Source organism: Myotis lucifugus, unplaced genomic scaffold (assembly GCF_000147115.1).
Source record: "Myotis lucifugus unplaced genomic scaffold, Myoluc2.0 scaffold_562, whole genome shotgun sequence".
Lineage (NCBI taxonomy): Eukaryota > Metazoa > Chordata > Mammalia > Chiroptera > Vespertilionidae > Myotis > Myotis lucifugus.
The window spans coordinates 398,531-422,361 of record NW_005871610.1 but is presented as its reverse complement, the minus strand read 5'-3'; the positions used below and the strand labels follow the sequence as shown (position 1 = coordinate 422,361).

The window sequence follows — 23,831 nt, the reverse complement described above, 5'->3', positions numbered from 1 at the left end:
AGTCATCACACACTTCCCAGGAACATCCTGGGAAGATTCTGTGGAACATGAGTGTATTCGAACAGGAGTGAGAAAAGGAAGGAAGTACAGAGCAAGGGAAGAGCAACGTCAAGTGTGTTTATCTTTGTGGTTTACAAAGACGCCTCAACGCAGCGTCTGTGTACTTGAAGTTCAAGAGTTCTAGCTGATCCCTAGTTCAAAAGATGAAAGGATAGGAACTACCCCTCCTTTTGAACTATTTCAGTTTTTTAATGAGAAGGAAGCCCAGGAGAAGCCTAGGCAGCTTAAGGCAGTATTTTTAAATTCTGACCTTCGTGTCCCTTCAATAATCGTGCGTAGACACTGCTTGAAAACATCTTCAAATGGACTTGTCAGGAGACAGTTCTGCAAGAAAAGATTTAGAGGGTGGACATTTGGCGATGATTCATTTGTTTAACATTAGATGACCCCATGTACCAGCTGTTGAGCTAAGAGCTGAAGGGGGTGCAAAGGAGGACAGCTCTCTGTCCTCAAGGAGCGGGGTCTAGTGGGGACAGGAAAGGAGATCGGGAAATAATTAATCCTCTTGAATAGAAGCTGAAACACTAAAAGGATGAGCGTCTGGGTAGATGTCCGGGAAGGGCCAGTTGTGTTAGTGCATCAGGGACAGCAGGACTGGGCCACGGAGCTGAGGGGAGCGGTGGTAAGGGACTTCCCTGCATCTGTGCCGACGCCCTCTGGCCTTGGTGTCAGGCGTCACAGAGGAACACCAGGACTCATGTATTTGTACTTCCCTCCCCCAGCTTCCAAATGGCCTTGGATTCTGGTGAAACGAAGCCCTCACATTCCACATCTTTATTTAAATGCCCACTATAATGTCGTTCTGACTAGCTATAGGGATTAGATGCAGGGTAACTCCAAGAGATGAAAATAGCCCAGCCAGTGTGTCTCAGTGGTTGAGCCTCGAGTCAGGAACCAAGAGATCGCGGTTCGATTCCCGGTCAGGGCACATGCCCAACTCGGTCCCCAATAGGGGGTGGGCAGGAGGCAGCCGATCTATGATGTTTCTCTCTCATCAATGTTTCTATCTCTCTCTCCCTTCTTCTCGGAAGTCAATAAAAATATATTTAAAAAAAGAAAACAAAATAAAAAGTAGCCTCGGGTGAGGATTAACAACAAAAACAATAAAAACATAAAATAAAATAAAAAGAGATGACTAACACTGAGGGTGCAATTGAATGCAAGTATCCACCACCCTCCCCCTCATCCCAGTCACTTACCTCAACCTGCTCATGCTTAGCATCCAGGAAAGGGCCAAACTACAGATGAGGGCGAGGGGAGAAACGAAAGAACCAAATCAGAACCACGTGCGCCCGTGAGCGCCTTCATAACCCCTCCTAGCAGTTCTTTCTCCGCGCCCATCTGTCCTGCCAAGGCTGCGTGTAGAGCCTGGGACAGTTAGCAGATGGGGTGGGTGCCCCCAGCCAAGATCAGACAGAGGCCGTGAGCCCTGGAAGCAGGGAGGCCGCCATGGCCCCATAACCAGTGTACAGCCTCCTACAATATTGGGCTTTTTCTAACCTTCTAAACCAGCGGTTCTCAACCTGTGGGTCAAGACCCCTTTGGGGGTCGAACGACCCTTTCACAGGAGTTGCCTAAGACCATCGGAAAACACATATATAATTACATATTGTTTTGTGATTAATCACTATGCTTTAATTATGTTGAATTTGTAACAATGAAATTGGGGGTCACCACAACATGGGAACTATATTAAAGGGTCGCGGCATTAGGAAGGTTGAGAACCACTGTTGGGAAACCTAGCAAGGGAAACCTACCACGCTGCTAACAACAGTGCTTTGCACTTAAAAAGAGGACAGTTCAGAACTTGGAGTAATGACACAGAGGCCAGGATCCTGTAAAGACAAGGAAGGATGGAAGGACGCTGGGCTTTTAGATTAAATTAAGGCCTGTGGGCATGTACACCTCTCCAAAGATGCAGATGAAGAACTAAAAAATATTTTTTTAAAGGGAGGAGAGAAAAAAAAAGGGAGGAGAATCCGAAACACTTCCTAAGAATTTAGACCCGCGCTGGATCTTTTTCTGAAGAACTGCCTGGTTTTCCCACTGGTGCCTGTCTGAGCGAAGCTGTCCCGGGAGGGTCTCCTACCAGGATGCAGACGTCCGGCCGGTCATGGTTGATGATGGTGATCAGGTCAAGCAGGGGGTCATACGTGATGCTGTCAGATGTGGTGTATGGTCCACAGGCCACCAGGACCATGTTTTGCTCAAAATCTAAGAGAGAAAGGATGGTAAGGTGTTGATTAGAAGATCCTGGGACGGTGGGAGAAAGGACAATTAGGGAGAAATGCCACAGGGTTCAATTAATTGAGTCTCCTTGTGTGTGCAACTCGGGAAACCCAAGAGGAGTAAGACCACATTCCTAGCCTCACAGGATCCTCCACCAGCAGGTGCACAGGTGGGTATGCAAATAACTGGACCACATGACAGGCACGCTCCTAGCAGCGCATGGGAGTGGCGGGAGGAAAGTGGCAGTCAGGAGAGTACTGATCAAAGTGAGGTTTGCTTATATTTCCCCCCTAACTTTTCTTTTTAATCCTCACCCGAGGCTGTTTGTTTGGTGTTTTGTTTTGTTTTAATTTATTTTTAGAGAGAGAGGAAGGGAGAAAGACAGAGAGAGAGAAACACTGATGTGAGAGAGCAACATTGACTGGTTGCCTCTCGTACGTTGCCCCAAATGGGGATCGAACCTGCAACCTTTTGGTGTATGGGACGATGCTCCAACCAATTGAGCCACCTGGCAAGGGCTCCCCCTAATTTTTTTATTGTGGTAAAATACATATAACACAGTTTACCATCTTAACCATCTTAACATTTCAGTGGTATTAAATAAATAAATTCACAATGTTGTGCAACCATCACTACCACCCGTCTCCATAACTCTTCATCTTGTAAAACTGAAACTGTCCCTGAACAGGCTGGGATGCAAGGCTGGGAATGAGCAGCTGCTGCGGGATGGGGTGCAGGGGTGCTGTGCTCTGGCCACTCCTGTGTTGCCCTTTTCCTCACAGCATCTGCTTTCCTTCGGAGAACCAGCTGCCTCCTCCATAGAGCAGTCTTGGGAGGGAGGGGCTGTAAATTAGGTGCACTGTCCTCCCCTGGCCACGGGACAGGCACGTGACCCAGTGTCAGCCCCTGACTCTCCTCCCAGGTTCTGGAATCTCAAGGTGAACGATTTTCTCACCAAGGAGAGAACAAAGGCTGGAGCTGACCTATTCCAGCAGAGGTGACCGGATGAGACAGTGGGGAATTCCTGCTACCTGGACACCTAGAGTTGCTAGCTCCTATTCTGGTTCTAGCCTGGATTTCTAGCCGCCTGTCCAGTCCGTGAGCTCCCTGGACTTCCTCTAACAAATGCTCTTTTTCTTAAGGTGGTCTGAACCAGTTTCTGTAGCTTGCAACAAAACAACAAAATCCAAAGATCCCGGACTTCTTAACATGCAGCTGCAACAAATTACCACAATTAGTGACTTAAAACAACACGCATCTATTTCACAGTTCTAGAGGTCAGAAGTCCTAAAATCAAGGTGCTGGCAGGGCTGTGTTCCTTCTGGAGGTTTGAATCTGTTTCCTTGACTTCTTTCACTTCCAGGGCCACCCACATTCCTTGGCTCATGGCCCTCCTCCATCCTCAAAGCCAGCAGCCTAACATTTCTAGTCTCAGAAGCTGAGCCTCCTGCCCTCCCTCTTAATGACCCCGTCACTACACTGGGCCTCCCTGGATAATCCAGGATAAGCCCAGCTCAAGAGCCTTCATTTATTCATATCTGTAAAGTCCCTTTTGCCGTAGAAATAACAAATTCACAGGTAACAATACCATGAACTGAGACAGAGAGCTCAACGGGAAGAGTAAGTTTCATACAGAGCAGGGGGCAAAGTTAAATTTGGTTCTGCGGTGCCTACAGGAGATGTAAACCCAGGGCAACTAGCAAGTGCCAGGAGGGCAAGACCCACATCTTCCTGTGTCCAGGGGTGCCTCGCTCCACACCCTGCTCACAGCATCACTGACACCACACTCAGCTGCTTCCAGGCTTCCCTGGCACACAGCTCAGGCTCTGGGCATCTCAGCCACCTACCTACCTACCTTCCTCCCTCCCTCCCTCCGTCCCTCCCTCCCTTCCTTTCTTTTGCTAATCCTCATATGAGAATATTTTTCCATTGATTTTCAGGGAGAATAGAAGAGAGAGGGAAAGACAGAGAAAAACATCAATGTGAGAGAAAACACAGCGATTGGTTGCCTCCTGCACGAGCCCTGAACAGGGCCCGGGCCAGGGAGGAGCCTGCAACTGAGGTACATGCTCTTGATCAAAATTGAATCCAGGACCCTTTGGTCCACAGGCGAACGCTCTATCCACTAAGCCAAACTGGTTCGGGCAACCATGTGCGTTTCTTTTCATTCTCTGAAGCTGACCTAATACCACCATGCTACTCATACTGCCATAAACACATGTCTTCTGATAAAACGCACAGTATCATCATTCCTAAATTTCATTCCTCATTCTATGTTGTCGCCACCTCATACACTATTCATGTGTATGGGTGGTGGCCATCTCACTGTGAATCCTTAATAGTCTTCTTTCCTTACAAAATGTTGTAAGCCCTGGCCAGTCTGGCTCAGTGGATAGAGTGTCGGCCTGCGGACTAAAGGGTCCCGGGTTCGATTCCAGTCTAGAGCACATCCTGGGTTGCGAGCTCGATCCCCAGGAGGGGCATGCAGGAGGCAGCTGATCAATGATTCTCTCTTACTGATGTTTCTATCTCTCTCTCCCTTTCTGAAATCAATAAAAAAAATTTTTTAAAAATGCTTTAAAATATTTTGAAGCAAAGTTTGTTAAAATTTATTTTTGTCTTTTCCCATCTGGTTTAGTTACCAAACAACTCTAGGTTCTCTTAGAAATTCATCTAATTTTTTAAATGAACTTTTTATTTTGGAATCACCTTAGACTTATAGCAAAGACAGTACAGAGTTGCTGTATGTATGCTTTTCCCCCAGTGGCCCTGATGGCGGCATCTTTCCTACGTTTGTCAAAAGGAAGGAATTGGCGCCGATACATCACTGCTAACGGTTCCTGACTCGATGTGGATGTCACTAGTTTTCCAGTAACATCCCTTTTCCAGGATCCAATCTAGGGGACCACATTGCATTTAAAGAAATTCTTTTTTAAATAGCTCCTAGTTTTCCTTTTTCAGAGCAACCTTCAAATACCTATTAACATTAGCATTGAACGACACGCCTCCGTACTCAGAACCCAGGTGGCCAGACCCCTGCCTCCCACGGGCCGCCATCGCTGCGGCTTCCTCCTCCAACCCTGCGGCACTGCCCTCCTGGGCCCTGGCCCACCCCGTCAGTGTTGGCACAACAGTGCTTGAACCCAAACTTACCTCCGTCCTCTTCGGCGGGCTGATAAAATGGAAGTGGCACACCCTTAAAAACAGGAAAAACGAAACTGAGGTCGTGCTCCAGGCATCGCTTTGGTAAGGAAAAGGGTGGGCTCCGAACGGGGCATGTCTGCAGTTGTCTTGCTCCACGGAGCTAAAGGCTCACAGAGCTGATGTTATCTGCCGTTTTTCTATATTTGCTCAGAGTGACAAAGAAACCCAGAAAATGGGAGGTCACAGCAAACTCACAGGACACCCAGCAAAAAGGGGAGCAAAGTGGGAGTGTCCCAGGGAAGGAGGGGAGATCGGGGTGTCTGCTACTCTCCCTGCATCCTATGAAAATCTGCGGAAGATTATTGCCTAGAGCAGGGACCGGTAAACTGCGGCTTGGGCCAAATCTGGCTACCACCTATTTTGTAATAGGCACACAGGCACTCATGGGTTTACACGTTGTCTATGGCTGTGGTTATTAAATATTTACTCTCTGGTCCTTTACAGAAACAGTTTACTACCCCTGGCCTAGAGGTGGGTTCCCACTCCAGAGAGAGAACTGAGAAGCAAGTAAATAAGCTCTGAAAAAGGACAAACTGCACATCCGTGCCCGTGGCAGACCTGGAGGGAGGGCAGGGGACCATGGTACCTCGTAGAGTTTAGTGGCAACAAGCTGTCTACCAGTGGTGTTGATCCCTTCCATAACTACAACCTGAAAGACAAGAAGCAAAACGGGAGATAAACGAGAGGTCAGGAATAAATTATTTTGATGTAATTAAAAGTATTGTCCAGCTACTCTCATTTTGTAATTGTAAACTTGGCAGTATTTTTGTAGAAACCAAATTAAGGGGGTTGTATTAGTAATAATAATTATGCTTTACATGATGACCTAACTTTTACAACAACCCTATGAGGTAAGAATTATTATTCCTATTTCACAGATGAAGCCACTCTGGCTAACTAAATGGCCACAATCACACACCTCAGGGGGTGGAGCTGGGATCTGAACCTGGGCCTCGGATTCCAGAGCCAAGATCAGAGCACACGAGGGCAAATCGGAATCCCCTCACCGGTGTCCGCTGCTGGGCCCGTGCCCCAGGCACATCTCATGGCAGCAGAGGCTGAAAGCCAGGAGCAGAGGCCAGCGATGAAAAGCTTATTCCTACAGCCACAGCCCAGCACACAGACTGCAGAAGAAAGAGCATGCCGTGTCCCGTCTCACCTGCCCGGGAAACAGAGAGTATTCTTTGAGCTCAGATAAATCCACTGGAACTCGAGCACCAGAGGAATGTTCTCGGTCTCCCTCCAGAATCACTGACTTGTTGTTCAGCTTCCCATTGCTATCACAGCCGATCTGGCCCAGCAGCGTGACAGGCTCCTGCGGAAGGAAGGTTGCAACAAAAGAACGATACAATCTTTGGGACAGAAGCTCAAATTCTGAAGTCAACAGGGTGAATAGCAAAGCAAAACCCAAATAACAACACACCTTATTTTGGCGGGTATCATTTTACGCTAGTGATGAGCGTCATCACCGACTCTCAGGGGTGTTAGAGCTCTTAAAGGGGTCCAGTCTGCCCACCTAATGCTGGAGACCCTCTAAGTGGCACCATTAAGCTTGAGCATCTCTATGAAGGGGAACTTGCCCCCACACCCCGAGAGCAGCCCACTGCATCTCTGCATAGCTATAGCTGTTAATAATAGCTCACATGTATTGAGCTTACGTACCAGGCACTGTTCTAAAGGCTTACGTGTATTAACTCATTTAGTCCTCACAACAACTGTGAGGGGGATACTATTACTGCACCCATTTTACAGACGAGAAAACTGAGCAACAGAGACACTAGATAATTTAGTCAAGGTTAAACAGTGAGTGAAGCCTGGCTTTGAAGCCTGGAAGTTTGGCTCTATTGCGGGGATGGAGAACATCCGGCCCATGGGCTGTATGAGGCCCGCAAAATCATTTGGTCTGGCCCTGCCAAGGCATTAGGGGTGAGTTAATTAAATGCTTAAGCAAGTATAACAGGCTAATTTTTTTTTTGGGGGGGGGTGCTAATTTTTCAGTTGATAATTTTGTGTGGCCTGTGAATGATGTTATAAATATCCAAATGGCCCTTGGCAGATAAAAGGTTCCCCACCCCTGCTCTACAGCCATATCCTTAACCACACACTATACTTACTGCCTCTTAACCGGAAGTTCTTCGTTAAATTGGGCTGAAATTTCTCTTCCTGTGGCTTTTTCTGTCCTGTTCCCATTCCTTGGGGCAAACTGAGGAAGTCTAATCTTTTCCCACAAGATCATGCATCCTTGTCCCCCCTCCACTACTTCCTCCCAGTTCCTCCCAAACTTCCTCATATCACATGGTTTCACATTATCTTCCCCAACTGGTCATTCTTCTCAGAATGAAAACATATGACCGAGGTACCTTAAAGACTCTTCTAGAACACATCTCCCTCTAGCAGCAGTTCTCAACCTGTGGGTCGCGAACAATGAAAATACATCCTGCATATCAGATATTTACATTACGATTCATAACAGTAGCAAAATTACAGTTATGAAGTAGCAACGAAAATAATTTTATGGTTGGGGGTCACCACAACATGAGAAACTGTATTAAAGGGTCGCGGCATTAGGAAGGTTGAGAACCACTGTTTCGAATGCACTGGCACATATGCCAAATTAAACCACGATGTAAAGACACTATTGGCAGCAGCTAGTTCATAACAACAGAGACCAAACAAGGAAGAGACTGTGAAACCCGTTTCTGGAACTCCTATCCTTGCTGTTGTCCTCACATTCTGACACTGAATGCTTAAGGCCCTCCATCTTTGCTGTGTGCAGGATCCGAACCCAAGTGCAAAGACAATGACTGTGTCATAAACCAGAGAGGATTTGTAAGTCCTTCTTTAAAAGGACCCATTTTACCAAATCGAACCAGGGTAGATGTTCTAACTAGCATGTAGACAAGAAGTGAAAAGGGACACAAAAGGATTTTCACCAGGAATTAAACAATATAGTATTAATTAGGAAGGACTATTGGAACAATTCTTACTTGTGCTGGAACTAGAACAGGAGTAAAAGCCTCAATCTTGTAATGTTCCTTGAGTTCACTGCCAAGTTCTTCTATCTTACAGGTCAGAACTGAAATCCCAAGGGGAAAAAATATTGTGTTTAAGACATTGCACTTGCCAAAAAGAGAAAACACAGCACACCGTCAAACATTAACACCAGTCATTTTACAGAAGCAGGAAGGGTGCTTAGGAGATCCGGCCAGTTTATACTTTCTAAAGCCCTAGCCAGTTGCCTGATACTTGCTGCTGAAGCTGGCCTTCCTCCTGGCCACAGGGGTTCACGTGGCACAGTCCCAGGGGCAGCATGGTCCCCACCCACAGCCTTCCTGTTACTCAGGTCATCCGTGAGGACCAGGGCAAGTCAAGGCCAACCTGGACAGTCGCCCATTCTTTACCAGGAAGAAGCCATAAACGTTTCTGCTTTAATACTTTAATTGGCTTCCTTTACATAGTTCAAGTAGTTGTTACTGAGAAATGGTTATGTGCTTTTCCTTTAGCACTTTTCTTTAGCAAACGGAAGTCACTTGGGAGAATTACTGAGAGTATCATCTCATGTCCCTGCACTAATAGGGGCCCCAGAGGACACCTACGAACTTTCGTATTCAAAGGCAACCCTGGAACTTGCTCTGCAGCCTAGCTGACGCTTTGCTCCTTACTCTAAACCCTTCCAGGTGGTTTTATATCCTCCAGAATTCCAAAGGGAAAAACAATCACCTTCTCGAACATCTGGGAGCTTCTGGAACATGAACTTGTAGCTCCCAGTTAGTGATTCTGGACACCCCAAGACCTTCAGGCTGATGATACCGGCTCCTCCTCTCCCGGACCAAGACACTCCCTGTGCTGAGCCGAAGGAGGTAACCACTTCTCCGCGGTTACTTCTCGAGTTATATTTCTGGGAGGGAGTAGCACTAATTGGAGCAAAAGAGATGAACATTACTGTGTTCATGTGTAAAAACAGGAGTAAAATGAGGCTGCCTTTTGGAAATGGGGATTGGAGAGACATCAGGCTGGGGTTTGTAAATCTAATCAGCTTAATGGGGTCAGACATACCCAGACCTTTAAGGAATTTCAGGAATGAGGGGCTGAGGAAGACCAAGTTGAGCAATCCCAACCATGTTAGAGAAGTTTAGAGACAGAGAGAGATTTTGTAAGGTCGTTCTCCTGGCTTAAAACTAAACAAAGGAAACGAAACCCAAACTCTGAACTGATTAAAAAGCAAACTTCAAGTACCATTTTCTTTCCTTCTTGTGAATATTTAGCATTTATTAGAACATCGTCAGAGCCTGGAACTTTGGACAAGCCAAAGGTTGCTGTGCATGTGTATATTCCCTCGCCATATAGTTCAAGGTGGAAACAACAATAAAATGAAGTTAAGTGAAACGAACCAACTTCCCAGTGTCCATGGCGGTGGAGATGTAATGAATCTGGTCAGCTGGTGAACAAATTCCCATTCTGCAAGGCTCAACTGACATGCTCTCACATTTCCACTCCCCAGGGGTAAAGTACACCTCCAAGAACACTGACTGTGCTACCCGCTGAGATGACAGTGAGGCCTTCTAATCCTTTGGCTGTGAACATAACTTGCAGAGGTCTATTTAAAACAGGCTTATTTAATGCACCGGAACTCTGCAGGAACCAGCTGTACGTGGGCCCCACGGCAAGCGGGGCCATCGTTCCGTCTTTCCACAGAGAGGCTGCAGAAAATGACTCAGTTAATTATCTCCATCTCCAGGGCTGCCTCCACCTGAATAATTTAGAAGTTACTTTCATAAATTACAGAACCAGTTTCTGATGTCGGCTTTATTAGCGTGCATTTAAAAATGACTAGGCAGCGTATCCCTGACTTCTCCAAGCCCCTCCCTGCTAAGCTCGTGGGATGTCTGTGACCGCCGGCCCTTTAAGGCGCCGAGACACTCACACGAGGTCAGCTGTACAGAGATCTACAGGTTTCAAAGGACTGCTTGTTCAGAGATACGACCACTGTAGTAGTGCTGGCCCACCTACGAGAACCACTTCTATACACCAAGTTTCACAGGCGCCTTTGTCAGTCTAGAAAGTTCGCTTCTAAAAAATCTGACAACTCCCCAAAGCAGCAGTGGACCACATGAAAGTCCAATTGTCCTTTAGAACCCAGTGACGGCTCATCTTGCCCGACTGCCATCACCTCCTTTCTACAGCAACAGGAATCTTAAGCTCTGCTTGCCTAGAAGTGATGCAAAGTGGAGGTGGTGACCCTGGCAGCCAGCATTTCCCTAGACCAGGGGTGGGGAACGTCTGGCCCACGGGCCACATGAGGCCTGCAAAATCATTTGGCCCTGCCAAGGCATTAGGGGTGAGTTAATTAAATGTTTGACCAAATATAGCAGGCTCATTTTTAAGTTGATAATTTTGTATGGCCCTCGAAAGGGCCCTTGACAGAGAAAAGGTTCCCCACCCCTGCCCTAGACGGTTAGCAGTTCTGTTCCTCAGCCTCATCCTACAAACCTTTCTTCCATGCAGCACAGCCCTCACCTATGGAATTCTCTAATATGAGACGTGTCATTTACAGATTTCAAAAAATCACGTACGATCTCTGTGGATTCGCGTGCAGAAGTGGCTGCAGGGACAAAACACCAATTAAGTCAGTGCAGATGCAGTGACAAGAAAACTCTCAGAAGCCAGCTGTAACCTGAGGTGGCACAATAACAGGTTATGCAACATTATGAACAAAGATACGTGCTTTTCTTTTTTAAAAACAAATAACTACTTTAGATGGAAAAAAAGAAAAAGAAACCCAACGACACACGGGCTAACAGAGAAGCAGGTGAAAGGCGCTGCGCCTCCGCTGGCAGGACTGGGAGGGCTCAGACTCCTGAATAGACAGGTTGTTTCCAGTCAAGATATCAGTTCCCCATCTAGGAAACGAGCCCCAGAAAAGTGGGTGGAAAGTGAGTTTCCTGAATTACTGTAAGAAACAGTAATTTTCCACACAGGAAGAGAACGCAGGGAGGGCACAGGGCAAGAGGCTCTCCAGCCAGTTCACGGCGGCGGGTGTCCGTCCACCCCATTCAATAAGTTACCCCCCATTTAATTTAATGGTGGGGTTAGCCTCCACCAGATAACCAGAGAAAGGGGAGGGCGGGCAGGCTTTTTGGCAGCCGAATTAATTCCTACCTTGGAGAGAAACTCGACGGTGAGAGGAGCACCTGGGGGCTGCGGGCAGACACCCTCCTTTTTGTTAGGGGGGTTTCTGGGGTGGTGACAGCTCGCTTCTGAGAACCCTAGAAACAAAACAGAAAACAAAATCCCAGTCCCTCTAGACTCAGTTACTAATTAAGTGTACAGTTCCTTACGACTGGGTCTTAAAGTCCCATCCGCCAAGCACAATCCCATGTAGAAATCTTCAGCAATTGTAACCCAGCATTTATCAGAATACTGACCCCATGTGGAAGGCAATTATGAAAAAGTGCCAACCTTTCCCAAAAGGACTGCCAAGCAGGCATCTGTCCTGTCAAATCATGCATGTGGTCACCTTCTTCCCCACCTCTAACTGCTTTAGAACAGCTGTGAGTTTAACAACGCATGGGTTTTGACCTGCATGGACGCATTTTCCTGAGAAGGGATGGGACCATGTTACTACTTATTTTGGCAAAGTCTACCACACATTTGCAAAATTAGAGAAGGGAATGACTAAGGCAGAAAACATGGTTGAGCTCATTCTTGGAGAAACACCTCATTGATGGTCATTTTTTGGTTTTTGCTCATCAGCAAGAATCCCAGGATATGACCAGAACGGAGATGAAACCCACAGTCCAGAGACCTATTGCTCCCCAAAGTCTGGGATAACTGACTGACAGAGCTAAGGCAAACCCTTGCCCGGACTGCAACCAGGAGGCCAGCTAGTCTGCCCTTGGGCTCCTCCTGGCTGTGTATCTGAGTCATGCACCAAAGCTGCCTACTGTGGCAACTGCGAGATGGACACTATACAAAAACCATTTTTTAATATTCCTTTCTTGTATTTTAATATTTTTCCAACTAAAAATACAAATTCTAATAGTTACAATTTTAGTTTAAACATAAACCTTTGTTTAAGTACTATGTATACTGATTTTTTGGTCTATATTAATTACCAGAATTTTCCCACAATGCCACAATCTTTTTTTAATCTTCACCAGAGGATATTATTTTTCCATTGATTTCTAGAAAGTAGAAGGGAGGAAGAAAGAGGAGAGAGAGAGAAACATCGACATGAGAGAGAGACATCGATTGGTTGTCTCCTGCACATGCTCCTCTCGGGGCCGGGGAACCTACAACCAAGGTACGTGCACGCCTTGACAGGGGAATCTAATCCGTGACCCTTTGGCCGTCACTCTGACCACCAAGCCAAACTGGCCAGGGCCATTGCTACAATCTTTATCCTTTTTAGTAGCTGTATTGATTAAAGTGAACTTATCCTATATAATAAAAGGCTAATATGCAAATTGACTGACCGGCAAAACGACAGGTCGCTATGATATGCATTGACCACCAGGGAGCAGATGCTCAACGCAGGAGGTGCCCTCAGCCCGCAGGCCCCAGACCAGCCAAGGCAGGTGCCAGCTGCCCCCCACCCCCCCATCACCTGCCGGTCGCCCCACAGAGGGAGGCAACAACTGGCGGGGCCGGCGAGCTGGTGGCCAAGGCAGGTGCCAGTGGGGGCCCCCCTAATCGGCCTGCCGATTGCCCCACAGATTGGCCCTGATCGCCGGCCAGGCCTAGGGACCCTACCCATGCACGAATTTCGTGCATCGGGCCTCTAGTACATAATTTACATAATGACTTCTCTATTGCTGGATGTATCAGCTGCTTATAATTTGGGGTGAATATAAATTATGCTGAGATTCGTACTGTCACGCATATAGATTTTTCTCATAATCTGGTTTATTTCCTTAGGAGAGAGTCTTACTAGGAAGAATTCTTGGGTCAAAGATAGAAAAGATTTTATAGTTTTGATATATATTTTTCTCAAACTATTTTCCCAAAAGATATTTCTAATATGCAATCCTCTGTAGGACTCTAGGGCCAATGTTGTACAGGGATTATTTCAAGAGAGAGTGTGCCTCCCAGAACATGGCAAGAGGATGGTACTCTGAGAAAAGCAGTCTCATTTCTCTCATCCTCAGCCCTTGTCATAAAACCTGATTGTCAACAAGTCAACTGCCCTTACACTCCTCAGGGATGTGCTCACTCTGCCCAAGCTCATGAGATTCACTATTAACACTACACGCCAGTTATTCACTTGTAATGAGAAGTACAGTGGGTACCCTATCCTCATATAAGCACATTCTCACACCACACGGGAACCCAAATTATAGCCAAAGATGCCAGTTTATTAATTTACCAGAAATTTTATGCCAATCGTATGGGAACTTCATATTCTTAGGTTAATACACCCTTTCCTGTCAGGCAGGACATGTGGAAACCCAAATTATAACAAGAAGATTTATGGTGAGCATGGAGGCAAAAGAAGAGCTGCCAAGTGCACAAGTCAAATATTTAATGACGATAAGCAAGCCCACTGACATTCACCACTGTAACTGGAATACACCTGCCCAAGACCTGACAAGGGTCAGGCAACCTCACCTGGCACTGACTGTGTGGCACTATTATGCATGGTGTACAATGATTGAGCAGTTTCCACGAGATGGGTACTGTTCTCAGCATATGACATATCTCTAGCCCAGACCATATTTCATCTTCTCTGAGCTTCAGACGTGTATTTCAAATTGTTTGCGCATTTCAATCCACTGACTGAGCTCTGATTCCATGGTCACAGATTTTGATTTATAATTGAGTCTCCCAAGTACCTCTATAGTAGGAATGGGTGTCCCCATGTGGCACCTCAGTCTTTGAGAGGGTACACACTTCAACAGTAAATTTGCATCTGACTTACACATCGGAATACTGAGAGCCGGGTTACCACGAGTCAATTCCCAAGAATATGATTAACTCTGGATATACAGACAAGTCAGATACATTCTGAGCTGCGAAGCTGTCAATCAGATCAACAGGATGGTGGCCCCAACAGGTATTACAGTTCTGCTTGATGCTACCTGGAGAGCCACCCAGTTGTCCTCTTTCAGACGGTCTGTACTTCAACAACCACTGCTGTGCCAGGCACTGGGAGAACAGCAGTGACTAAAGCAAAATCTCTGTCCTTGTGGAGCTTACACTCTAATGGAGGGAGACAGACTAAACCAAAGAGCAAATATATAACATGTCTCATGGTAGTAAGTTCTATGGAGAAAAACAAAGCAATAAAATAAAGGAGAGGCCTGGGCCAGTGTGGCTCAGCTGGTTGAGCACCGTCCCGTGCACCAAAAGGTCACCTGGTTCAGTTCCTGGTCAGGGTGCGTATTGGAGGCAACCAATCAATATTTCTCTCACATCAGTGTTTTTCTCTCTCTCTAAAACAATCCATCCCATATAATAAAAGGGTAATATGCAAATTAACCCTAACAGTATGACACTGACACGGTGCACTGACAGCCAGGGGGCAGACGCTCAATGCAGGAGCTGCCCCCTCATGGTCAGTGCACTCCCACAGGGGGAGCTCCGCTCAGCCACAAGCCAGGCTGACGGCTGGGAGTGCAGCGGCGGGTGGGAGCCTCTCTCGCCTCCCCAGCAGCACTAAGGATGTCCGACTGTGGCTTAGGCCTGCTTCCCGCAGGAAGCGGGCCTAAGCTGGCAGGTGGACATCCCCCAAGGGGTCCTGGACTGTGAGAGGGTGCAGGCCGGGCTGAGGGGACCCCCTCACCCCTGAGTGCACAAATTTCTGTGCACTGAGCATCTAGTAAAAATATATTTAAAAAAAAAAAGAAGAAAAGAAAAGAAAAGAAAGAAGAGCCCTAGCTGGTTTGGCTCAGAAAAGAAAAGAAAAGAAGAGCCCTAGCTGGTTTGGCTCAGTGGATAAAGCATTAGCCTGTGGACTGAAGGGTCCCAGGTTCAATTCCAGTCAAGGGCATATGCCTGGTTGCGGGCTCAATCCCCAGTAAGGGGCGTGCAGGAGGCAGCCAATCAATGATTCTCTCTCATCATCTATGTTTCTACCTCTCCCACTCCCTTCCTCTCTGAATCAATAAAAATAAAAAATAAAGGGACATATGAGGTGGACCTGTTTGGTGTGTTTGAAGAGTGAGGAGGGGCATGGAAGGAGGCCAGAAGGAATAGGGGCCAGCTCAGACAGAACCTCACACTTCAGACTGAATTTACACGGTTGCTAAATTACCAGGGAAGATAGAGAACTGATGGAGAGCTGTGAACAAGGGAAACCTGGCCTTTCATTTGAAAGGAGCACTCTGTTTTTGTTAATCCTCATGCGAGGATATTTTTCCATTGATTTTTAGAGAGTGGAAGAGGGAGGGAAAGACAGAGAGAAATACCGATGTGAGAGAAACACATTGACTGGTTGCCTCCTGCACAAGCCCCAACCAGGGCCCAGGCCAGGGAGGAGCCTGCAACCCAGGTACGTGCCCTTGACCAGAATCAAACCCAGGACCCTTTGGTCTGCATGTTGAGGCTCTATCCACTGAGCAAAACCGGCTAGGGCTGAAAGGAGCACTCTGGCTGCTGTGTAGAGAATTGGTTAGAAATGGACAAGGCAGATGCCAGAGGAACGGCTAGGAGGCTGTCCTACTCATTCAGAAGGAGCCGGTGAAGCCAGGGACCTGGTAGTGGCAGTGGAGGTTGTGAGAGGGGCCCAGATCCTGGAAGGAGGGCTGATGTGACTGACGGATGAGTTGCATGTGGGTATGAGAGGAAAGAACGACTCAAGGAGGTCTCCAAAGTTCCTGGCCTGAGCGAATGAAGAACGGAGGTACCTTTTGCTGAGATGTGGACTCTAGGAGAGAACCATCTTTAAGGGGAAGATCAAGTATTGATTTTATAATCTCTAAGGGAAATCTCATTACTCCATTTAATATTATATGCACTTGGTTTTGTGTTAACAACTTTTTAAAAAATATTTTTATTGATTTCAGAGATGAAGGGAGAGGAAGAGAGATAGAAACATCAATGATGACGAGAGAGAATCATTGATGGGTTGCCTCCCACTCACCCCCTACTGGGGATCAAGCCTGAAACCCCGGCATGTGCCCTTGACTGAAATCCTTCAGTCTGCAGGCTGACGCTCTATCCACTGAGCCAAACCGGCCAGGGCTGTTAGCAACTTTACAAAGTACATTTTTAGCTTTCTTGGTCTCCACAGACACACTTAAACTATTTACTTTCTTTCTTACAATGTAATTTACTTTGAAAAATTAAGGCTTACTCCATGTTTATGTATTTCCACAAATTTATTTATTCCTCCCCTTTTGAATTTATTGGGTTGACACTGGTTAACAAAATTATACAAGTTTCAGAGGCACAATTCTACAATATAAATTTATTTTGTATAAATAGTAACTACCATTACTGAATATCTTGCTTTGGGCTTGGCACTTTACATATTCATTTCATCTTCAAGCCCTCTGAGATAGATTATTATTATTTATTTTATTTTATTTATTGTCTAAAGTTTTACATATGTCTCCTTTTCCCCCTCTTGACCCCCTGAGATAGATTCTGGAGGGCAGAGCTCCTCCATGCCCGTTTCATTCATTGTATAGCACCTGGCACATAGTAGCTGCTCAGTAAATGAATAATAAATCCTAATTGTATATGTAAGGAAACTGCAGCTCAGAGAGCTAACAACTTACCCAAGGTCATCTAGGTCTTTGGACTCAGGCTTTGAGGACAATACTTTTCCACTACCCTACTCTCTGTTGTGCTTAAATCCAACACTAGAATTAGATTATTTAATTATAGTACCTCACTTAGATATGAAACTATACAACCATTAAAAAGAATAGTTACGGAGAAATGGTATTTATAAAAATTCTATGATATGCTAACTGAGAAAAGCAGGATAATTAAATGTTCACAAGAACTGCCACTATGTAAAAACACGTATGCATAAGGGAAGGAAGATGCATTAGAGGAAATATGGTAGGAAATACGTGGAAACTATATGAGTGGTTAATTCTCTCTCGGAAATTCGAATGTCATGATGTTTTCAGAATAAAGAAAAAAACACTATTTGCAGAATGCAATTCCAAACACTGTAAACTCACCTTAGAGGGTGTGGTATAAGAGTTCAAGAGGGTCTCCTCTTCTTCCTCCACTTCAATTCTAAAAATATTGGTTAAGAAAAACAATAATAAACTTCTCAAAATCTAAGGCAAGGGTTGATTAAATAGAAATCTGAACAGAAGGTACTTTTTATTTTTGTTTGTAAATTACACATGCAACTGTAAATACATTATAAAATAGAATATGGCTTGAGGCAAAGACCTTCCACAGAAAGGATACAGCTCTTGTATGGAAACAATGTCTCTGGCTCCCGCATGCCCACTGTCCTTGGAGGCACTGTGATGGGCTTTGGACAATCTTTTGTTCAGAAACTGAGGAATAAAAGATGTTGAATATATTATTACTCCAAAGTCAAGTACTAGAAGAGGTATTTTCCACAGTCACGCGATAACTGGCATTCAGAATATAAATAAAGATATGAAATTCCTCAAAGTAAGAATTAAGAAGACACATGTTCAACTAAAAATAAAGACTTATTCTGTGACAATTTCTCTACAACAATAATAACTCTAGTAATAACACCAATTACTTGTTGAAGACCCACCACCTGCTGGGCATAGTCCTAAGTGATTTACAGCCATTTTCATGTAATTCTGACAATAATCCTAAAAAATATGCATTACTAGAACCACTGACAGAAGAGGGAAGCAAGGCTCAGAGACATTAGTCTGTCCAAGCTCACATTGGGACTGGAAGCCAGGTCGATTCCAAAGCCCACACTCTTCTCAGTATGTCATACTGCCCCCCCTAGAAGGCAGAAATGGAGAATTACACGATGAGTCCCTTACACTGTGCTCTTACCTCACGCTCAAAAGAGTCCACGGTCTCTGAGCTAAGGCAGTCTTTCCGTGTGCTGGTGAGGAAGGCTACGAACTCGCCTACCATTTCCTCCTCATTCTGTTCATACCGAGCACACAGCTCTGCCACTGTGGAGGGAACATTGGACAAGTAAAAACTTAGTTTATTTCTTGCAGCTTTCACCTTGAAAAGAGAAAATAATCCTCTATTTATTCAATCCATATTTATTCAGCACCTACTAGTGCCAGGCACTGTCCTAGGCATGAGAATACAGCAATGAGCAAAACAGAGAATCTTTGTCTTCATGAAGCTTACTATTGGTGGGAGACAGAAAAGGAACAAATAAGTAAAATATGTAGTGTATCAGAGGGTTAAATGTGCTATGTAGAAAAGTACAGCCGGGAGAGGGATCGGGGAGATGGGGAAGGACCTGGCACTTTTACTTATTTTTTATATTTTTTTTACTGATTTCCGAGAGGAAGGGAGGGAGAGATAAAAACATCAATGATGAGAATCATGGATCGGCTGCCTCCTGCACACTCCCTACTGGGGATCGAGCCCACAGCCCGGGCATGTGCCCTTGACTGGAATCGAACCCGGGACCCTTCAGTCCGCAGGCCAACGCTCTATCCACTGAACTAAACCAGCGAGGGTAGGTTTGGCACTTTTAAATACACTGATTAGGGAAGGCTTCATTGAGAAGAAGACTTTTAAGTAAAGGCTTGAAGGAAGTGAAGGAGTGAGCCAGTGTTTAAGGGAAGAGCTTTCAGGCAATCACCCCGAGGCCCAGCAAGATCAGCAAGGCCCCGTGACTGGAATGCTGGGAAGGAGGAGGCAGAATTGAGAGGGTAAAGGGGGTGCAGAGTGTTTGCTATTACAACTACTCTGGGTAGTACTCTGAGCAAGTTGGGAAATCGCGAGAGGGTCTGACAAGAATAAAACTAACATGATCTGACTTCCACTGACTGAAGGGCACACGGGCAGAATCAGGGGAACCAATGAAGAGAATCATGGCAAAATCCAGGCGAGAGATGACGGTGGCTTGGATCGGGGTGGTGACTGAAGGCGGTGACCGCGGAGGCGGCCAGAAGTGGTGGGACTCTGGAGAAGAAACATCCTGAAAGTAGAGCCAGTGGGTTTGCTGTGTGGACATGAGGTCTGAAAAAAGAAAGGAGATGATGCTGTGTTTTTAGCCTGAGCACCTGGAAGGGAGGTGGGGGAGACAACAGGACTACTTTGAGGAGAGGGAGCAGACACCAGGAACTCCGTTTTAGAAGACTAGAGTTTGAGGTGCCAGTTAGACATCCAATTGGAGACGTCATGTTGGGCAGACGAGCCTGCAGTTCAGGCAAGAGGTCGGGGCTAAGATATGAATTTGGAACTCATCAGAAATCCAGGGCTGTAAAGCCACGAGACCAGGTGAGATCACCAAGAAAGTGAGAGCATCTTGAGGCTCAGGACCGGAGGGGGATGGATCTGCAGAGCCTGAATGGCAGCAATAAGCAAGGTGGAAGAACAACCAGTGTGTCCGAGAGGCTAAGAGAAGAAAGAAAACATGAGGAACAGTGTTAAATGTTGCTGATAACTCAAGATGAGGACGAAAATGTACCACTGACTTTAGCAGGTGAAAGTCACTGATGACCAGGAGAAGCCGTTTTCAGTGTAACGGTGGAGGTGAAAAAGCTGACTTTTAAGGACAAAAAAAATCGAAGACAAATCTAGACAACCCTTTTGAAGACATTTGCTGTAATTGGGAAGGAAAGAACTGAAGTGGGAAGTGGAATCACTTTATTTATTTATTTTAAAGTATATTTTTATTGATTTCAGAGAGGAATGGAGAGGGAGAAAGAAATAGAAACATCAATGATGAGAGAAAAATCATCAATCAGCTGCCTCCTGCACACCCCACACTGGGGCTCGAGACCACAACCCAGGCATGTGCCCTGACCGGGAATCAAACCCGTGACCTCTTGGTTCCTGGGTCAACCGCTGAGCCACACCCCGCTGGGCTCAATCGAGTATTTTAAAGGCAGTAGTAAGAACACATCTCTATGCTATTAGGGAAAACGTCTTATATAGAGAAAAATACAAAATATGTAAGAGCGGAGAATTACCGGAGTGATGTCCCTAAGAAGGTGAGAAGGAATGGGATTTAGGATTCAAGTGGGAGGTGTGGCTTTTGCCAGGAATATGGGGAATATATTCACTCTAACAGGAAAGAAGGCAAGGTAGGCAGGAAGACGCAAGAGTAGTAACTTACTGAAGTTTACTAATAACTTCTATTTTTTCAGCAAAACAGGAAGTAAATTCATCCACTGAGAGTGGAAAGAAAGATGTCAAAGGAGAAGGTGGAAACCAGTTGCCTGGAGACTCAGAGGAACACACCAGGGAAAGATGGTGTAACTGTCAGGCAATACTAGAGTCCCATTGAGGTTAGGGGCTATGAGTTCAAAGCCTAGAATTCCAACGCCACGGCCAAGGCAGTCCCATGTGAGATGGAAGCCATCTTGGGCGGAAACCTTTTTCTTGTTTTGACTTCAAGCTCACATGATAGCCCTAGCCCAGTGATGGTGAACCTATGACTCATTTTTTTGGTTGATTTTTCTTTGTTAAATGGCATTTAAATATATAAAATAAATATCAAAAATATAAGTCTTTGTTTTACTATGGTTGCAAATATCAAAAAATTTCTGTATGTGACACGGCACCAGAGTTAAGTTAGGGTTTTTCAAAATGCTGACACACCGAGCTCAAAAGGTTCGCCATCACTGCCCTAGCCGATGACAAGGGCACAAGTTCGGGGTGTGGGCTCAATCCCCAGTAGGGGGCGTGTCAGGAGGCAGCCGATCGATCAATGATTCCCTCTCATCATTGATGTTTCTATCTCTCTTCCTCTAAAATCAATAACGCAGCGGTTCTCAACCTGTGGATCGCGATCCCTTTGGGGGGTCGAACGACCCTTTCACAGGGGTCGCCTAAGACCATCGGAAAACACATATATAATTACATATTGTTTTTGTGATTAATCACTATGCTTTAATTATGTTCAATTTGTAACAATGAAATTGGGGGTCACCACAACATGAGGAACTGTATTAAAGGGTCGCGGCATTAGGAAGGTTGAGAACCACTGCCCTAACCGGTTTGGCTCAGTGGATAGAGCATCGGCCTGCGGACTGAAGGGTCCCAGGTGCGATTCCGGTCAAGGGCATGTACCTTGGTTGCGGGCACAACCCCAGTAGGAGGTGTGCAGGAGACAGCTGATCGATGTTTCTCTCTCATCGATGTTTCTGACTCTCTATCCCCTCTCTCTTCCTCTCTGTAAAAACTGGTTAAGGGCATGTACCTTGGTTGCAGACACATCACCAGTAGGAGATGTGCAGGAGGCAGCTGATCAATGTTTCTCTCTCATCGATGTTAGGAAGAGAATGGACCGGGCATAAGAGGATTGTGGTCTCTCATAAGAGATTAACACGTTAATGTTTAAAAAGTTCCAAGTGTTGATGAATGGTTAGGGCAGGTGCGCACTCACCCCATTTCTAAGACCGAGAACTCTCCCTCTCCCCAGAGGAGCTGCAATGGAGTCCTTACCCTGCCCAGCGCCTGACCGCACCATGGACCCCCGGGACGGAGCTCCAGGCTTAGGGAAAGGAGGCTGGATCCACAGACCAGCTGGGGCTGCTCCTCTCCTGTCTGCCTGTCCGTCTGTCCCAGCTGACAAGCTCCCCAAGTCCCTTCCAAAGCTAAACTTCCGTTTTAGGGAACCCTCCTCCCTGGGCTCCTATCTGCACAGACTACCCACCGCTTTGCTGGGAAGTGAGGGACGGGCAGGAGTTCAAGGTGTGGGCTGGGAAGAGAGGAGCCAGGGATAGAAAGCCCCGTTTCACAGCCCCACACCTCCGGCTTCGTCCCAGGGCAGTGGTTCTCAACCTTCCTAACGCCGAGACCCTTTAATACAGTTCCTCATGTTGTGGTGACCCCCAACCACAAAATTATTTTCGTGGCTACTTCATAACTGTAATTTTGCTACTGTTATGAATCGTAATGTAAATATCTGATATGCAGGATGTATTTTCATTGTTATAAATTGAACATAATTAAAGCATAGTGATGAATCACAAAAACAATATGTAAGTATATATGTGTTTTCCGATGGTCTTAGGCGACCCCTGTGAAAGGGTCGTTCGATCCCCAAAAGGGGCGCGACCCACAGGTTGAGAACCGCTGTCCTAGAGGCTTCACCAATGTCCCAACTTGGAGATGCCCCGGAGCCTAGTGTGAACCCGGCTCGTCCCCATCCACCTCGGAAAGGGCAGGGACGTAACACCGTCCTTCATATTCTCACTTCTGAGCTGGGGGTCCCAGCAGTACTCGGTGAGCACTGCCAAGCCTCCACATTCCACGTCTCAAAACTCAGTTTAATTCGTCTCTCACGCCCCGAGGGGGCTCATCTAGGGGAGGCGACCGTGGAGGCGCTCCCTTGAGGTCCTAGGGCCTGGACTAGGCGGCTGGGAACCCCGAGCCGGCCGAGCGGGGAGGGGGCGAGGGACTCACATCGCTCAGTCACAGACTCCTCGCAGTCCACGCCGAAGATCTCCAGCTCCTTTGTCAGCTGCTGGACGGACACGGCCATGGTGACCCAGGAGCGGGGACGGGTCTACCCAGCTCCGACCGAGGCCAAGAAACCCACGGGAGATGGATGAGCAGGACGAGGTCCCTCTGGTCCTTTCGCCCTCTAGGGGACTGAGGCGGAAGGTGACCAAATAGCCCCAAAGGGCAGGCGTCAGTCACGGAGAAACTATTTTTTTTTAATGTGGAGGAAGCCCCCGAAGCCCGAAGGAATGGAGCAGCAATCTCGAGAAGTCGCTCTCCTGGGAGAACGGCCTCCTTCCTAAAAGCTCCCGCTGAGCATCTCTGTAGCCGGAACACACCGGAGCAGCCAGGAAAAACCCGCCAAACTGTTTGTGCAGCGCACGCATGCGCGAGACCAGGGTTTAACCCCGCCCCTTCCCCTCCGCTTCCTGCTGGTTTCCAGACTCCGCGCGCGTCCGAGGGCGCGTGCGCACACACTCCAGCCCGCCTGCGCGCGCACGAACCGGGCGGTGGGCGGGTCCGACAGCGGCTGCGCAGTGTTTCTCCCAAGCCGCGGAAGCCGGGACTCAGCCTCCTGGCGAAGGCTCAAGACGCACCGTCATCACCCTCAGGCCTGTGCCTTGGTGCATGTGTTCCTCCAAATGTCCCAAACATTCTGTGCCTTACCCCGGAGAGGAAGGCATGTCTTTCCTTCTCCTGGCATTTCTGCACCTCATTCATCTTAAAAGGGCGGCTTCATTAGAGAATATGGTTGCCCTGGTTATCATCATAGTTGCCACTTTGATCCCAGCCAT

At 46.7% G+C, this 23,831-nt stretch overlaps 1 protein-coding gene across 2 annotated transcripts in view; it reads right to left on the bottom strand.

Moving 5' to 3' along the window:
* POLA2 (DNA polymerase alpha 2, accessory subunit) overlaps window positions 1-23,413 on the bottom strand; it is a 28,918-nt gene extending 5,505 nt beyond the window's left edge. The window contains exons 1-13 of one of the 2 annotated variants that reach the window (XM_014446691.2): window positions 22,999-23,413; window positions 18,448-18,572; window positions 17,866-17,957; window positions 17,628-17,685; window positions 11,653-11,759; window positions 9,214-9,407; window positions 8,481-8,569; window positions 6,653-6,808; window positions 6,080-6,142; window positions 5,443-5,485; window positions 2,150-2,274; window positions 1,260-1,298; window positions 311-384 (exon numbers count right to left, since the gene is read on the bottom strand). In XM_014446691.2, the coding sequence (XP_014302177.1) occupies window positions 311-384; window positions 1,260-1,298; window positions 2,150-2,274; window positions 5,443-5,485; window positions 6,080-6,142; window positions 6,653-6,808; window positions 8,481-8,569; window positions 9,214-9,407; window positions 11,653-11,759; window positions 17,628-17,685; window positions 17,866-17,957; window positions 18,448-18,572; window positions 22,999-23,077 (1,244 nt within the window). In that variant the 5' untranslated portion in view covers window positions 23,078-23,413. The remainder of the gene's footprint in view (window positions 1-310; window positions 385-1,259; window positions 1,299-2,149; window positions 2,275-5,442; window positions 5,486-6,079; window positions 6,143-6,652; window positions 6,809-8,480; window positions 8,570-9,213; window positions 9,408-11,652; window positions 11,760-17,627; window positions 17,686-17,865; window positions 17,958-18,447; window positions 18,573-22,998) is intronic. The other variant, XM_006104354.3, reaches the window with a different exon arrangement.
* Between the last annotated feature and the right edge of the window lie 418 nt (window positions 23,414-23,831).